Source organism: Triturus cristatus, chromosome 10 (assembly GCF_964204655.1).
Source record: "Triturus cristatus chromosome 10, aTriCri1.1, whole genome shotgun sequence".
Lineage (NCBI taxonomy): Eukaryota > Metazoa > Chordata > Amphibia > Caudata > Salamandridae > Triturus > Triturus cristatus.
Genome location: NC_140593.1, coordinates 994,365,943 through 994,385,009, shown reverse-complemented (window position 1 = coordinate 994,385,009; position 19,067 = coordinate 994,365,943). Strand labels below are relative to the sequence as shown.

Genomic DNA, 19,067 nt, shown 5'->3' with positions numbered 1-19,067 from the left:
GCCATTGTCCCCATAAGTGGCCATAAACAAAATAGTGCTCATCCCCTAGATAAAGCCAACCGTGTACGGAGCCAAGTAAAAGATCCAGTCGTCATGGGCGGTCACAAATGGAGAGAGGGCAGTTACAAGTAGGGACTAACAAGCCTCATGATGACTCGGAAGCCAGCATTTACCAAGAACAATGACACCAGCCAATCAAAAATATGGGCGGAGAGAAGGCGAGGCTTACACAGCATACTCAAATACTGCATGCCTCGCAGAGCGAGCAGCGCTTGCTCGCTGCTGGTAGGCTCGACCTAAAAAACAAGTTGCAAACATCCAAGCCCAACACTAGATGACAGAAGTAAGCTCAGCACATGTAACTAAAGCAACACATGCTACAAACGTCAGAATTTCCAATGCCAAAAACTAAGAATGGAAACGGGTACCAAATCTCAGCATTTTTACTATTTTCTAGATCGAGAAAATAGCATGCAGTACTAGAAGGACAATGTTTTAAGTATTCTCAAGATACACTCCTAACATAAAAGTAAACAATAATTTTGAACAAGTGTGTACGGGTCAAAAGCATGCCTAGAAGACACCTCATATTACTCCTTGCACAGTAAATTGCAAAATTAGGTAACAAATAGCTTTTTTTAAGCTGTAGATTTTACACTTATTGATGGCTCAGTCTTGCTTTTAATTAATTGTAAAAGATGTTGCCAAGTTTCAGCCATTTTGTGGTACTGAGTTACAGCTGAAATACTGGCGTGTCTGTTGGGCTTCTCTGAGAAGTCAATAGGATCACATGGTAAGTTTGTTAAGGATAGAATCCAGTGGTTTGCTGGTTGGGTAGGAATTACCAAAATGTGTTACTTTGGCTGAAGATGCATTTTGTGAACTGCATGAAATACACTTAAGCTTGCTACCTGTATATTGTAAAGCATCACCCCAGATACTGTAAAAGATATGCTATACTGGAATCTACTAGCGCTCTATTGCTTGAATTTTAAGAGTTTCACCTCCATCGGTTATTTACTTGGGAGTATTTGGGTGTACATTGGAAGAGAAATACAAAGATTAAAACAATGTTCATGCTTGCTGCAAGATTTAATTTTCTACAATAAATGTAGTGACCAATGGCACTGTCCCTGGGGGATGTGGGACCCCTGGGCCACACTACCTAGTCACCTCTGAGGGGATTATTGCTTCTGTCTAGTTATCCCACTCACACTTCTTAAGGCCTGAAGCATAACAAATTTGAACTAAAACCAAATGGATGCAACAATCCTCTCCCACAAGCACATTTAAAACAATGAAATGCATGCACAAAAGTAGGCAGCATAATTTGAATACTTTGAGCCACTGGCTGGCAGGTTTAATGTTAATACCAGCAAACTGCAGACTTGCTTGTGAAATCATCAGTGCTTAAAAGGCTGCTAGCCAATTGGTTATCTTTCCACACTTTGTAGTTAAAGGGAGAAAGCTGGAGGTCAGCTCTCATGTTCTGTGATTGTAAGATGCCGTATATATGAATTGTCTTTTGAGAAGTACAAGTTTCACTCTTTTTTGCTTGTCTTTCCCACCACCCTCGAGATGAGAGCATCACTGTTGGTTGTTCATCTTTTCCTCGGGCTTCATGGAAGCATACACTGATTTACGGCTCTTTTCCTCCTTCTCTTATGGAGGAGCTCTCTTTCTGCAGCAGGTCACATTGGCTTGGTTACAGCAGGGTAGGGGATGTCAGGCACCAGTGATCAGCAGCAGTGGAGATCTACTTCTTCACAATCTGGATAACATCTTCGTGTTCTATAATGTGCGTCAGTCCAACTCTCTGAGGGCTGTACTTTGTGCTTGTGCCCTGAGAATAGACAGCCAAAAAGAAATCATGAGCTAAAGAGTTTTTAATTGCAAAATACCAACATCATTGGCTCATTTGTCTGCCAAGTACTCACCCACACCAAGGCATATTTGAACTGGCTTGCAAGTGTTCTGTGAATTCGGTGGCACTACGAGGAAAAAACAAAACCTTTAAATTGTGCTATCAAACCTTTTTCAATAGCACTTAAACATGGGAAATACAAATGTTTACAATTAAGTTAGTTCTCATACATTGTATTCACCTTTAAATACATATCAATGTTTTAGAATTATGAGCCGGAGCATGCAACCAGCTTCTGAAAACTATTTTAAATATCAGCTGCTTGTTTACATTCCAGTTACTGCTTTTGGTGCTCTAGGCTTACTTCTCACAATTGTATGCCGTTTACCACAGATATTCCTTTATTACGCAAAGTAAGTGTAGTTAAGCTAAGTTAAACACACATATACATATATCATTTTAAATTCAAGCAAGCCCCCTCCATTTTTTAAAATTATGGCTTATTTTCTTTATGGACTTAGACCCCCTTTTTCTTTTTAATTCCCTTTACCACGCTATACCCCTACCACCCCTAAAAATACCCTTGCCACCCTATGCATCTACACACCGGAAAACCCTAAAAATACCCTTACCACCCTATACCCCTATCCACACCTAAAGCCTAAAAATACTCTTATCACCCTATAATCTTACCCATCCCGAAACCCAGAAAAACCCCTTTACCACTCTATACTCCTCTTTTAAGTTACAATACCTTGTGCCCTAAAGTAACTATCTCGCACCACCATCATGCAGTGTTATCAATGATGTTATTTCAGATGTTACAGTCTTGTTATTAATGAGGTGATTGAACATGTCATGAGTGATGCGATATGGGAGGTAATTAGCAGTGCATGGCAAGGGCGAGAGCTATAGTTACTTTAGGGCACGAGCTACTGGTACTTGAGATAACTATATCTGGTGAATTTCAATGGTTGTGTTAGTTTAAAACAGTATGTTTTAACAAAACTTTTCAGCTAACTATAACATCCCTTTAACCTTTGTTTTTTTCAGTGAATAGCGAAGGAAAATGCAAAGTAAGATAGAATTACAATTCCTAACTATAACTCCACTTTAACATTTGGCTTTTTCGTGATTTTTTTTTTTTAATGCAAAACACCAACCCCACACAGTGGGAGGTTGGACACAGGGCCAGGTCTGCGGCCCCCCTCCTCTAGCCTTTGGGGCCTCTGCTACCCCAACCCCATCCTCTAGGGCCATTTACTTTAAGCAAAGCGGCAATTGGTCCCCTCCTCAATCCAATAATGGCCCCAGTGACCATATGCCCCGGGGTCTCCGGTGGGTGCTTCTGTGTCCACACGCTGCACTAACAAAACACTATGATGGGGGCTGCGGTAGTGCCTCAAGGACCCGCCAGCTCCCCACATGCACTCATCCTGGGAGCATCAGAGTCAGTATTGCTCCCGCAAGAGGGAGCAGGATTTTCACTGCTTCCACCGGGTGGGAGCAATTTGCGTTTCCCTGCCCACAAGAGCGCATGCAGGTAAACACATGTCTGCTCTCACTCGGCTGGAGCATTTGTTGTGCTTCCACAGGATGTGAACAGACAAGTACCCCCCGCCCAAGTTCTCACAGACAGGGAAACTGTGTCCTGGTAGTGGTCTCTCCAGGACTGAGCGAGTGAGCTGGCCCCAGAAATGGGGTCTATGGGGCTTTGGAGGCTCAGGGCGGGGGGCCATGTGCTTCCCTTCGCTTTTTTTTGTATTCGGCCCAAGGGATATGGTCCCTGGGGCCTCCGAGAGGTGCAAGGAAGGGGGCCATGCACCACCTCCTCTAAATATTTAACTGTGCAGCCCTCCCTAGGGGGTATTTATTGTTGTAGCACGGATCCACTGCAAAATCGTGGAAATCTTTTTTTTTTTTTTTTTTATGTTGTTGGCACCAGGAGGGTGTGCCCCACTGGGACCCCTCCACTAGGCCTGGGTGGGCAGGGTATCTCTATCCTGCCCCATATAACTTTTTTCCACCATTTGTTTCTACATGACTCCTTAGTGGGCCCAGAGTCATAAGATGACTGGCGCCACATCATTGTGGATGTAGTGGCTGCCAATCACACCTCCTCTTGAGATTTGCAGACTCTACAGATGATCCGCGGCTTTACATATACAATGTTTTTGAGCCTAACTATTACAAAAGCTACTGAGCTGATTTACATCAATTCACAAAAAGCGCACGTTCTATACCAAAATCTAGCTTTCCGACAAATTTGGTGTGATTCCGTTCAGCACTTTTTGCGGTATCGCTGTACAATTTTCCTATGGAAAACGCATTTTGCACCCCCCCCCCCCCCACACACACACTCACTCTCAGCCCCATGCTTGACGAATCACCCTGAAACTTTCCAGGAAGGTGCCAATGAGATCTTTTTTTGGAAAGTTTTGTGAAAATTCGTCAAACGGTGCAAAAACTATTATCAAACCAAAAAATGATTTTCCAATGGAAACGCCGTCCTAATTATATCCAAGCACTGAGTAATAAATATGAATACTTACCTTAACTATACTTACCTTGCGTTGCAAAGGGAAGCCTGCTAAAGGCATATGTGTTCAGTCCAGGCATATGTGTGGTAAAGGCATAGGAGCGGTAGAGGCATAGGAGCGGTAAAGACGCATTTATGGTAAATTAGGTTTCCCCTCTTCACCGTTATAAATAAGCAATAAATGCCAGGGGATGTAGAAAGCACACTCTGGAACGGGGGAACTCTAATCCTAACCCCTAGCCAAAAAAGGCAATTAAGAGTAATCGTGCTATGAAACTAGGTTTGCCAGCTGACCAGTCGAACAGCACAGATTCTATACCCCAGCATTTAACACTGGCTATCATATCTGATAAAATGATAGAGCTATTAAGGCCACTATACGATAAATTAGATATTTTGGCCAGAGAAATTCATAAAATTACTGGAGTACTGGATAAAGTAAATGACAAACTTATAAAGGAGCCAAGTCGAATCCAACAGAAAGATGCTACTATAGGCCCTACTAATTTGATCACCGTACAGGATAGGGAACCCCCTAACAACTTAAAAGAGCAGATTATTGATTTAGAAGTAAGAAAGAAGGGAAATAAATGAAAGGTTTATAGTATCAGGTAACTCAGTTAATAATTATGGATTTAAACCACCTCAGAAGGACAGAACAGTAACTAGGCTGGACAAATTTACTATACCCAATTCTGTAAAATCAGATGGCTTAAGAGTGCCAGCCCACGAGGAAAGGAAGATGCCCTTGGTTACAAACCTGCCTTCCAAATGCAGTGCATATGTGGCAATCCTGGCCAACGTACCTAAACTTGAATTTGGCCAGGTAGAAGACCATGAGTCCCTTACAAATAAAGTAATGTTTTGGTTAGCTAACAACTGTAATTACCCAATGGAAGGGATAAACCAGATCCTGACAACACGTAGAGTAGGCTGGATCGGACCTTCAAGAAAATGTTTTATTGGCGATTGTATAATTATTCATTTTAGGTCCCCGAGGTGGGCATTTAATACACTTAATAACGCGCCATTGGGGGAGGAGCCAAGATGGCGACCGGGACGGCAGCGTAGACTCCCGGCTCCGTGAACCTCCGCATCCCGCACGGATATCCTGCATGAGATCCTCAGCCTGCGCTACGCGCTCGTATTTGTGAATGAGAGTGGCAACCGACCGTGTGACTCCGAAGTTTCTGGCGGCGGTACCGCCGGAGAAATGTGCCTTTGAAATTTGCGGCCCGTGCAGCCCTGGAGCCAGGACCTCGAGTGGACGCCTTGGCCGGGTGGCAGTTCAACAACAGCGGCCTGTGGTGACTGGGTGGAGTCGGACCACCGGAGCGGTGCACACCTCGGCCTACATTTCGCCGTGGTCGTTCCTACCGCTAAGCGTAGCGGACCGAGTGCATGCCCGGGGTGGCAATTCTGAGATTCTCCGGTGATTGCCCCTGCCTTTGAAGGTGAGCTGCCCGGACGCCGCCCGTAACTCGCCCTGATTCTTGCGGGCTGCTCCCGGATTTTCGCGGGCGCTGGTCCGTGGTGGGGACGACTGTTGCCCGTGACCACATAACGGATAATTTTTGCCTGCCCCCGGAACCCTGTTTCCAGCGACGTGGACCTTGAGGCGCTTGTCCCTGGGTCCCGGTCCCAATACGGGTCGGGCCTACCCGGCGGCCATCTTGTTATGATGAAGCCTACCATCCTGTCCACCGGGTCACAGCAGGATTGGGAGTGTGTGACTTTTGGGAGTGTGGCGGAGCGATCGCAGAGAGCTGTGCTGGGGTACGGCGACCTCCTCGAGGCTCTCGGTGCCCTTCATTCCACCTTGGTTCATGGCATCGGGGTCTTGGGGAGTAAGCTCGATGGTGTGGAATCAGCGTCGGGACAGTTGCGGCCTGCCTGTCCTCAGGTACACAGGGACTTCGCACACTGCACACAGGAGGACAATGTCGCGGCCACCCCTGAGATTAGTGAACAGCTGGAAACTCCGGACAGTATGCTTCCGTGTGATCGGCTGGCTGTGGGTCTGATCTGTTCCGGAGGTATTGGACCTGAGTGGGAGGTGGTGGCCTCGTCCCGTGCACGGCCTCCGGCGACCCAGGGAAAATTCAAGCAACAGTTGTCTACTTTGGCTGATTCCGCCTTCCTGGACCTTGTGTGCAGTGCAGATCCTGGGGCAACACTGGGAAAGACGTCCCTCCATGATGCGGACTGTGTTGGTACTCAGAGACTTCCACCCCACCTGTGTGCGTCGCTTCCCGGTCGTTTTTGGACACTCCTTTACCTTGTAACATTGGACATGGCGCTGGGTCGAGGGGTATGCATGGGCAGATTTGCAAAGAGTGGTCAAGGATAAGGTTGATCCTTCAGGGGTGGTCATCTAGTAGACGGGCGGGCTCAGGGGTTGCGTGCTCTCATGGCATAGCTATTAGTATAATTGGTGCATAATGCTCCCCATTTTTCTTTGACATGATCGATTTTGTGTTGCTTACTGTTTGCCTTGGGGAAAACTTACCGTGCGGGAGGGAGAAGCCGGGGGCATGTTTTGAAGGCCCTCCTCCAGTTTATTAATACTCTCTCTACCCCCCGTCTGGTGGGGTTCTTTTCTTACTCCCTTTTCTCTGTTCTTCTATATTTCGGGTCTGGTTCCAGGGCGACAGGCACACTGCTGGGGGGGTGGGGCCGTACTCATCTGCAGAGGTGCAGGGTGGGGGGTTGGGGAAGGGGATTCTTTAGTCTTTACCCCTTTTTTTCCATGGCCTCCTTTTTCTTCTCCGATTCTTCTTTGTTTTTCTTTTCTGGGATCAGCGTGGTACAACTCCTTTGTTGTGAATCACTGCTTTTTCATGTGTGCCACAATTTCCGGGGTGTTTTCTGGGCTTTAGGGCATGGGACTGCAGGCGCAACTGGTCATGATACTTCTCTACATCCTGCACTTCCTGTCTTAGCGCCATTGACTCGATAGATTGCCGTTTATTGTTTACGTTTGTTATTCTGCCTGCCATTTTTCGCTGCTGGGAAATTGTTTGGCACCTGATCCTTTCGTCTTTTCCTATTATAAAATGAAAGCCTTCTTAATCCTGGTGTCCTACTTGCGCCATTCACTGGCCGAGAATATATTAGCATGGAGATTCTGCTCCCCGAGGTTCTGCCTGTGTCAACATTGGATCTCTGTTGCTTTGACTGCTTAGCGGCCGGCCCCGGGGGGTTGTAGGCCCATACTTGTTATTGGTTGAAATGCTAATAAAGGTTTTTCAAAAAATAAAATAAAAAAATAAATAAATAACGCGCCATTACCCTCTCCTCGGGAATTCAACACTACTCTTCTTCCGTTAGGATACTTTTACAGACATTTAATGGGACCACTCGGAAACTGACACGTAGGTCGACCTAGAACTGGACCTCCGTCAATCCCTTATTTGTACCCTCCCGTATCTAGTTTTGCTGTCCCAGTAACCAATAAATACCAGGTGCTAGGTGACTTGGACAGCAACGATTGACGTAAGGGACTGTCATGGAATAACCAGGCAACAAGAGAAAGACACGTACCCAAAAGTCCCAAAACAGGAAATCTAAATGTCAAGAATATAATTAGAAAGGTTGATCTATGCACGTCAGAGCAGGGCGGGTCTTTAACTAAAAATTTAATATGCCCACGCTTTGCTTCTAGTGAACTAGAGTGCATTTTACCAGAAGTAAATATTACTAGAAAAGAGGTGGGTCACGATGAATCTTTTCAGCAACTTGATGTAACGAATTCCGCCATAGGGTACCAGGTCACTACTTGGAACATTGCTGGTTTCAACAAGAAACAAGCATTGGAAATGCATGAATAGGTCTCGCATTTGTTGGAGCTGGAGCTATTGGTATTGTAAATGGCAATGTTTTGTACTTTGAAAAAGGTCTTGTGTTTGTTGGAGCTAATCACATTGTAAATGGCAATGTTTTTTATTTATCCTTAGGGTTTTATATAGCACGAACTTAACAGCCTCAGTTGTGAATTTCGATTCATCAAAGTTTTGTGAGCCCTGAAATTTGCACAAGTAAAGGGCTAACAGTATAAATATGGGCACTGTTTAATAAACGAAGCCACTGCAATACAAGAGCAAAGGTGACAGAGTGACTGCTTCTGGGTTGACGGAGTTGCTTACACTCACTGGCCGTTAAAGCTAGCAAGCCCACTACTATGAGTTTATCAAACTTAATGCTATGTTTTCTTATGTTATGTTAAGCTATGCAATGCTATGTTTTGTTATGCTATGCTATGTTTTGTGTATGCTATGCTATGTTTTGTTTTGTTATGCTATGTTTTGCTATGCTATGTTTTGTTGTGTTTTGTTATGCTATACTATGTTTTGTTATGCTATGTTTTGTGTTTTCTTATGCTATACTATGTTTTATTTTGTTATGCTATGCTATGTTATGCTTTGTTTTGCTATGTTTTGTTAGGCTATGTTTTGTTATGCTATGTGTTGTTGAGTTGTGTTATGCTATGCTATGTTTTGTTATGCTATGCTTTGTTACGCTATGCTATGTTTTGTTTTGATATTTTTTGTTATGCTATGCTATTTTTTGTTATGCTATACTATATTTTGTTATGCTATGCTATGTTTTGTTGTGTTTTGCTATGCTATGCTTTGTTTTGTTATGCTATGCTATGTTTTGTGATGCTATGCTATGTTTTGTTGTGTTTTGTTATGCTATGCTTTGTTTTGTTATGCTATACTATGTTATGTTATGCTATACTATGTTATGTTTTGTTATGCTATGTTATGATTTGTTATGTTAGGCTAGGCTATGTTTTGTTACGTTTTGTTAAGTTATGGTATGCAACGCTTGGCTATGTTTTATTATGTTATGTAATGGTATGTTTTGTTATGTTAGGCTATGTTCTGTTATGTTATGCTGTTATTTTATGTTAGGCTAGGCTATGTTTTGTTATGTTATGGTGTATTAAACTACTGTGGATTTTAACACATCCAAAAGCTGATAAATGGAGCGGGCTTGCACGTCTTTGGGCTTGTGCGCGCTCCCCTCCCTCCCCCACCACAGTACTTTGCATTTTGCCCTGTGTTTGTAAGTGTGTTATCATGTGGAATTAAGGTGCCTGGTGACGGGGCACTATCCGGCGCAGCAGTGGGATTAGTGTCTTAATACTGAAAAGTAGCTGTGAATTGTGGAAACCCCAGATTTTTGCGTGTGAAGTAAATAGCTTGCAGGAAGCACTCCAATACATTTGGGGACACAAATGAGGGCGCAGGAGGTGGCTGAAGAAGTGGGGTGGGTTAATCAGCAGAGAGCGGGAGGAGGAGGTGGTGGTTTAAAAGCAGGAGGAGTTGTTAAAAACAATGGCGGGGGCTGGGAGGGTGAGTTAACACAACCAATGCATGTCAAAGGCAAAGCTGGCTAACGGCAAGTTGTGTATCCTCTTGAGTGCTGCGGTGGGTACCTTTGAGAAATTTCACGCAGCAATAGACCTTCCATGCTTTCGAAAGTCTAATATTGGCAGCACGTTATGACCAATATTTGGTGATGTTTTTTATTTTGGCATGGCATGCAAAGCAAGACAGGCCCGGCGAAGCGTGGCGCGCGCGCTTGGCGGGGGCGGGGGGAGCGCATTCCAGGCGATTTGTTTATGGTCTGCAACCCCGATAAGAGTACTAACCATGGAGTGGGCTGGTAAAAGATAGCAAGTACTTGGCAAAGCGTTGTCAACCAATCTCAAAGTGGAAGCTTTATTGCAGGCCTGAGTGACAAGTAGACATGATTAATGGGTGGAGTAGTGTTTGCAGGCGTGGTGAGCGTCATGCATGTGGGACGGGAATGGACATTATACACATGGAAAATGTATTAAAAGAAAGCTAACCGACCCTTTCATTTTAGGATGGTTCTCATTCGTGCCTCCTCCTTCGACCTAAGGAAGCGGGTTAGAGTCTCTGCGTTGGCTCAACATGCTATGATCCTGGGCAAATCACTTAATGCCTGTGTGTGTAATAGAAAAAAAAACTCCAACTGAAAGTGTCTTTGTAATGTAAATGGTGCTTTTATAAAGCACTCCGATACCTTCGGGGATTCGAGTGATAGTGCGGGAAGTGGCTGAAGTGGGGGGGGGGGGGGGGATTTAAATCAACAGCGATCAGGAAGGAGGACATGGTGGGTTAAAACAGGGGGGGGGGAATGATTTGTTAAAAACAGCGTTGTCGGATGCTTGGTTAATACGCTGGGAAGGAGAGAAGATGGCATGCAAAACAAGACAAGCCCGGCGGAGCGTGGCGCGCGCGCGCTTGGGGGCGGCGGAGCAGACCCTTTGAAGTGCTCCCAAAAAGCAGATTGCATGGCGGCACGATGCGCGTGATTGTGCGCGTGCTAGCCATGCAATCCACTTTTTGGGAGCACTTTTAAAACCCACAATAGTCTCGCTTTGCGATCGCTTACGCGATAGCAAGGCGAGACCTAAAAAGGTACTCCCTCATGGTCAGATTTTATTTCGGCCCAACACGATATCATTTGCCTTCAGGAGACGTGGTGCATCGATCCAATTTATGTAGAGGGCTTTACCTCCCATTGGCTTCCGGCCCAGGCTTCCCCTTCCGGTAGACCAGGACTTTTGATCCTGATTTCTATTAGTTTAAACAAATGTAAAATTAAAAAGTGTACTAATGTGGATTTTTATGCTCAGATTATGTGGCTGGCTTCCCCCTCAGAAAATTACTCTCTTGCCCAAATAGGACGGCTCGCATAAAGGATGTATTGGCACTCTAACAAATGATTCACTAGTGCATCCACACAAAGGGTAAGTGTCTCAGTCAATAGACTAAGTATGAACTTATTTCTCTATCGATATTCATAAGACAAACGGGTCACATTGGATTTTCATCATTGTCCATTCCTATAGATCGTACCATCCCTGAAGCGCAATTAAATATATTTGGGATTCACTCCTTTTTAAACAAACGCCTTGAAATGCCTAAGCAATGAACATGACCTTGTGTATGAAGTGAGGCCCTATCTGATTGGCCCAAGGTGAGACAACACAGCAAAAAAACACTATGGTTATAATTATTACTGTCAATACTGAGTGGAAGTAGTATCAATAATGTGTCCTACCCAGTCTCCACATAAAGCACTGTGAGATATATTCATTTTCCATTCTTTTTAGATAAAGTAACACGTCGTTTGTAGGCTTCTCCTTATCCCTAAAGCCACTCGTCAGCGATTTTTATTGGGACAGAAATGTAGGTATTTTTTACCACTCTTTATATAATTAGACTATGATAGATGATAGAGAACCCACGTAATAATAACACAGTGGGGACCTGAATTAGAAACAAACGAGTTATATATTTATATATTGGTTACATCCTCGCAAAATTGTCTTCATTATAAATTTTGCTAAATTTGACAATGGTGTGAGTGAGGAATGAGGTTTTCCCTTTTTGCTTAAAGTGTGGTGCTCCCAGTGGGATGTTGGAAACTTTTAGGTCACATTGTATATAACTAGGTTGGATTTAGATTTTCCCTAGGGCACTTTTTGCTATCTAGTGAAAAAAAGTACTTTCTATTGTGTAATCAAAAAAATTTATATGTATGCTATTTCTTGCACTTTTTCCTTCTCTAATGCTCATGTTATGTTTTATGTTTAGGGATTATTGTTAAAGTTATTCCGTGGAGGATTTAAATTTGTCAGTCCTGAGGAAGGTAGTTTTTATCACTGTACACCACCGAAACGTGTCGACGCTTAGGTTGTTGGGTGGAATTTGTTGCGGAACAGAACTCCAAGTAACTAGGGTGCATCGCCACCAGACTGTCTCCGTTTACTGTAATTACAAATTCACACATCCAAGACATAATTTTGGTGTCTGTCATTGTTCCTCCTACTACACAATTGTTTGCATGTCTTATTGTCTTTTTAATTTGTACCAAAAGTTATACTTTATAACTGTGTGTGTCTTTAGATATAACATACATATATTTTTACTTCATTGTCATTGTTGAGGCTTGATCTTTAGTCACTTGTCTGTGACTATTTTATCTGATGTAATTTGATCATGAGATTTTTTTAATTTGTTAATAAATTTCAACCAATGTTTTTTACTAAAGAAAGACTTTCTCTACTGATAATTTTCCAACATTACACGTGGGGCGTTCACAACTTTGTTTGAAAGTGTGCACGTGGGTGAATGATATAAGGTCTGTTTATGTGACATAATCTTCTATTCTAGCTCAAAGAGAAAAATCTTTTTAACTAAACAGTTATTGGTGCTCTATCTCTTTGGACTTTACTGAGCCCCTCTCCTTGTTTTGCAATGGCTTCCCACTCAGACAAAGATGTCATCCTGATTATTTTTTACAATGATATGTTTAGCTCCTCACGTGGCCTAATTATTAACGATCTGGAAAGTGAACTTGAGAAGATGACCAGTATTATTAGGAAGCCAATTGTTATCCTCTGGGTGGGTGATTTTAACGTCTAAATATGTCCATTATCTTTAACCAAAGTTTGTGGTCCTAGGAGGGGGGATTTTGATGATGACTGTTACATGCATTTTCCACACTGCGAATATGGTATGGCACTAAATGGTGCAATGGCTAAATGGGATTTAGAATTGTTATATTGTGCTACTGATAAACTTAATAAGAAATGCCCCACATTCACAGGTAGAAATGCAATGTCCTTTATTGATCACATCATCATTTCATGTAATAGTGCACATTTATTTTCCCTACCTTGGATAACGGATCAACCCACCAGCGATCATAACAGTATTTGTGTATTTATTATATTGGGGACCCAAACATATTTCTAGTGCACTTCAAAGCTCATGTATCACCCCCACTCGACCAAATGGTGTCCGGATAAAATGGGCCGGTGTGGACCCATCCAAAATTTTGAATGACGTTGTTACACAATGCCAGAACGAAATTGAAGTTTGTCTAGGGGATGAGGTTGATCCTGTAATAATGCTAGAGAATTTTACCAAGATAAATAAAATTGTGGAGAATCTTCTGACGAAACCAGTCTGCAAAAACAAAAAACCCAAGGCGGGCTGGTTCAATACCAGATGCACTAAGGCCCTGAGTAATCTCAAACAAGTTTGAGATGTACTCCCAGAAACTTGGATATAATCAAGGCCTCGCGCAGAATATGCTATAGCTTTAAAAATTAGAAAAACGGAACTCCAAGAAATAGCTTGGAAAGATTTAAATTTGGCAGCCGACACTAAAAATAGCGAATTGTTCTGGGATACCGTAAATAGCACCTTCTTGAAGGATGACCATATCCCCGAAATTAATTCCCACATCAACTGTAACGATTGGGTAACCCATTTTTCTAATATTTTTAACCCTATTAATACAGTTGTATCACCCACCCAATCCAACCAGTACTCTGACGAATGGGCAATTATTCCTTTATCTATTAGTATAGAAGAAGTCACCAATGGTATTATTAGTAGTAAGGGGGGTAAAGCACCAGGACCCGACGGGGTTCCCATAGATTTTTATAGGAATGAAATTGTTCTATGGTCCCCTTTTCTAACAAGAGTTTTTAATGCCGCAGTTGAGACCCATTTTCCTTTATCATGGGGTGAATCCATTATAGTACCTATACATAAGAAAGGAGTCAAAACTGATGTTTGTAATTACCGCCCAATATCTCTACTTGACTCATCTATTAAGATCATGAGTAGGGTCATGTTATCGAGATTAGAAGCTTGGGTTCAAGAGAAGGCAGTTCTTACTCCAGTACAATATGGATTCAGAAAGGGAGTTGGCACACTAGAGCAGTGTGTCAATTTGGACCTCCTAATTGGAAAGTATACCCTAGCTAGGGAAGGAAATTTATATTTATGTTTTGCTGACCTTAGCAGCGCTTTTGATTTGGTAGATCATTCAATTTTATGGCCATTATTGTTAGACATGGGTGCGCCAAAGGAGATAATTTATTTTCTAGCGAGATTATACGAAAACCCGTCAAGTAAGGTGCGGTATGGCCTTTTAGGCGAATACACCCCTTCTTTTAAGGTTAAAAGAGGCATCCGACAGGGCTGCGTTCTGGCTCCATTGCTTTTTTCTTGTTGATCAACGAAGCAGACGCAGCCCTGAAACTGTTTGAGTCGGATGCCCCCAGGGTTGACGGTATGGCCGTCCCAATTCTTTTATATGCGGATGACGCGGTCTTACTCTCTCGCACTCCCATTGGTTAACAACGTCTTATGGATAATTTTACCGCTTTTATTGCTAAAAGGAAACTTTTAATTAACAAATCGAAAACTTTCGTAATGGCTTGTGGCAGGAACCCCATAACATCGAGTACTTATTACATTGAAGGCTCCAAGGTACAGACAGTCAAAACTTTTAGTTACCTAGGCATTACGTTTGCAGGAAATCGGTCTTGGGTCCAGGAACAGGACAATGCCTGTTCTAAGATGTCGAGAAATATTAATGGCATTTTTAGATTTGCTGCCAAACTAGGTAACCGACGCATCAGAGATATGTTGACAATTTACGAGATACGATGTGTCACCGCAGCTCTATATGGGGCAGGTGTTTGGGGCCACTGCCAAGGTAATAAATTACAACAAATTGAAAATTCATTTTTAAAGCGCCTACTGTGTGCCCCTTTATCTGCCTCTACTGAACTCATCCATAGGGAGGTGGGCATCAAATATATTTCAGACCTGGCCTTAATACGCCCTCTCCTACTATGGAAATCTATATGGTCAAAAGAGGAGACTATGTTTACGCAATCCATAATACAGGATTGCCTTAGTTTGGAAAATTGTTTAAAAATACCCTGGCTCAATTATAATATCCATTGGTTTAAAATGTTATTCAACTGTGATATTCGATTGGATCCTGAGTGTTCAGCTTCTGTTGCTAGAACTGAGATAAAAACAGTTATGATGGCTAACAAAATAGAGGCTAGATCCCACACTATCAAGACCCAACCAACTCTCGTATTTTATTTACAAATGGACCTTAAAAAGGGCTTCCAAAGCTATTTATCAGTCCTGACTAGAGCATCACACCGTTTCGTGTTGACACGTCTAAGACTGGGTACTATACACCATCTTGTTAATTTCCCAGTCACGAAACAGAGTTCTACTCACCCATGTCCATGTGACGGAGTCTCCTACCAAAGTTGTTGCCACATGCTACTTTTTTGCACTTTTTATACTCATCTTAGGAAATTTTACTTAAAACCTTTCTTTTTATATTATAATACTAGATCTTTTAAAAATGCCATGGAGTTGCTTTTTAGATTGGATGATCCGCAATTGTGTTTTTATCTAGCCACAGTCCTTATGAAAGCTATTAATACCAGGAAATCTTTGATCATTGATAATTGACTATATGCTCCTTTTATTCTGCACCTGCACTGTGAATTAGGCTTGTTTATACCCAAGCAAAATGCTATGGGAACTTTGTGACTTATGTATTTGCACTTTAGCATCTGATATATCTTGTTTACGAATTTTGATATTTTATTCCTTCAATCCCACTGTTTTTACATTTTATTTTGTTGTCTTTTAACTAAACTGTTTATTGAATGTATTTGCTTATATGGTTGATCTATTTGACCGAATAAAAGCTTCAAACGAAAACGATTTTCCAATGGAAACGCCGTCCTAATTATATCCAAGCACTGAGTAATAAATATGAATACTTACCTTAACTATACTTACCTTGCGTTGCAAAGGGAAGCCTGCTAAAGGCAAATGTGTGCGGTCCAGGCATATGTGTGGTAAAGGCATAGGAGCGGTAGAGGCATAGAAGCGGTAAAGACGCATTTATGGTAAATTATGTTTCCCCTCTTCACCGTTATAAATAAGCAATAAAATGAATGCATGTCACACGCGATCAATTTATTAAACATGCCAAGATAGTGTTGTATAATTTCAATACAAAACAAAGCTGGCAGATAACTGGGAATGAATGATAGAACTCCACATAAATCTAGGGGTTTGAAAACTATTTGTGATAGTGTAGGTTTCGGAGTTCCAGATTATTCGTCTCGATGTACTTTGAGGAATTTCCTGCTTTACTTTTTCCAATGCTCAACAATAATTTATCCTTGCACTTGAACGCAAACCGGTTATACAAAAATGCCCAAATAACTGTGCTTCTCACTCTCCAATCTCCTAATCCCAAAACATGTCAGACTACATTCGGGGGCCCACAGAACCAATCATGGTAGTGGGGGTATCATTGGCCTCTGGTGTCCTGCGTTCCATCCTACTATGGCTCTGCAAGCTTGACTATCAGAGTAGTAAAGATGAGAAGAACAGGCTTCTCAGTGAGGTAGAATGGCCGGGGCGGGGGGGGGGGGGGGGGGGTGACTCAGAGCTCAAACAGTCAAGCATCATACAATACCTTAGTACAAATAAAGGACTTTAATGTGAAAGCAAAGTGAAATGCTACATAGTTTGATGGAAGGTTCAGCTATAGGTTTCTACGATTCTGCCTACACACACTAGTTAAATCACAGCACCTTCTACGTTACTGCCACTATCTAAGGTGACAGCAAAGACACAGTCATGGGTAAAGATTAGGCAAGTTACCTAAGCAATTACTACATCAGGCATTTCGTAGGTCAGTTCAATTAATTCTTACTGGCAAAGAGGTCATACTGGCAAATGGTATCTTTCTAATAGCATGTGTATCTTTAGCATTCATGACACACTCTCTAAATCTTTCGATCTTAGCCCTTGTGTTACCTGTTCAGTGGAGACACAGCTTGGAGCAGAGCTGGATAGTGTGCTCAGTAGCATTGCACTGGCTGTGTCTTCGTCTGCATCACAGCGACACAGACAGAGGCATTTCTCCTCACATGGGGTGCTTGGATTAACAAGCATGGAAGGCTTGAACAGTGGTTCCTCATATTATTCAGTTGCGGCCTCTCTGCCGTGGAGAAGGTTCTCACTATAGAAGTTATGATGGCGCTCACAAAATACGTCACACATTGGGCAGCAGTGGCATACTTTCTTCTGGCATGCTGCTATTCTGGCTTGTAGTTTTTTCAAACAGTTCCACAGATAAACTGCACAGAGACCGAGTGAGCCCTTATGGCTTGGGTCGGCAATGGCTTTTCTCCCAATGTCAGTCGTGCTCCACATACGTGGAACACAGCCGGGCTTTTCCTCCTGTGTAGTCTCTCTTCCTGCTAAACCAAGCACTCTCCTTCCATCCACCTCAGAGTAGGCAGGCAGGCTTCTAGTGGGTGCTAGGCAAACCAAGTTACTCTAGTAAGTTGCAAAGACTTCAGGTGATGTCACCTCACCTCTGGAAGATTAGATGCCATCTAGACACCAGCACTGATCTCACAGCAGCTCTTCGAGGACTCTTTTGAGCATCAACTTCTTTAGTCAAGAAAAACTTGTAAAAGGAACAATGTGGGAACTTTTGATCCCATCTTTATATTGATTTTTCAGACCGGAAGTGGATTTATGACCCAAGGCCATGGAACCCGTTTAGGGCGATTCCCTTTCAAATGTAATTTTCTGGCTGTATTGCAGATACAGCCATTTTGCAATGTGAGCGAGCCAGCATCATCACTAACTGCTGCGAGAGCCAAGCAGCACTATTTAAAACACGGGTACAATGAAGTGTGAAGTTTTTGAACATTGCTGTCATCAGCCTTCCTGAATCTGTAATCATGGAAATACAAAAGAGTAGGCCTTGCCTATATATGTACTCCCTTTTAACAACATAATCTGCAAATTCACCCTCAATCCCCCACCATCCAACAAAATGCACTGTTCATGAATGACTGATCAACAAATCCTTGCTAAAATGTATTCAAATAATTTGTAAGGGTAGCCCTGTTTTCATCCTACATCACGCCAGTGTCAGGGTCTCCAGAGTGCATGCAATACACTTCCAATGTCTGGGAAAGTTTTTCCAACTCTCCATCCTGTACAATGCAAAATCAGAGGTGATCTAAAAAGGATCCCGCAGGTCCCACCAATCATTCTCTCACCACACACGAAAGGCATGCATGTTTGTATGTTTATATGTATAGATACATATACATACATATATATACACACCACACACACACAACAAAGGAAGCAGGGAACTCTGGGTAGTTTAGCAGCTCCTTTATATGGAAGAGAGCAGATTCAGAGTGTTGGTGGTGTTGTTGTAGGGTACTCCGTGTAAAGAAGCTGCTCACTACCTAACCTTAGGAACTACCCAGAATTCCCTGCATCCTTTTTTTCATAATTTACGCTCCACTCTAAGCCTGAAGTGTTATTGTCTTGATATATAGATATATATACACACACACACACAGCCAGATATATATGTGTGTAAATATTCATAGACTCATTTATACACACAAACTTATACAGTATATATTTAATTTAACTTTGTGTCTTTTCTCTGACTTTTGCACCATGCTGTGCTGTTTCAATAATATTGTTTACACAAAGCGCAAACTACATTCTCTTGCTTGGCACTTCACTAATCGGTATACAAAGATGAAAAACGCTGCACATCTCAGATATGAGTGACTCAGAAACCTGGACAAAAATCGACAACTTATTTATGGTTGGAATGCAACAGTTAACAAGGCACGTTGATTTTTCATACTGCATTTTCAGTTCTAAAAAATATTTATTTTTGCTAAAAACTAAGAACCATGCAGCAGACGATTGACTGTGTAAA

General features: G+C 42.5%; 1 protein-coding gene across 1 annotated transcript in view; it reads right to left on the bottom strand.

Moving 5' to 3' along the window:
- Nucleotides 1-1,073: 1,073 nt before the first annotated feature.
- DRG2 (developmentally regulated GTP binding protein 2) overlaps nt 1,074-19,067 on the bottom strand; it is a 93,165-nt gene continuing 75,171 nt past the window's right edge. The window contains exons 12-13 of the mRNA XM_085628970.1: nt 1,938-1,991; nt 1,074-1,843 (exon numbers count right to left, since the gene is read on the bottom strand). Coding sequence (XP_085485096.1) covers nt 1,757-1,843; nt 1,938-1,991 — 141 coding nt within the window. The 3' untranslated portion in view covers nt 1,074-1,756. The remainder of the gene's footprint in view (nt 1,844-1,937; nt 1,992-19,067) is intronic.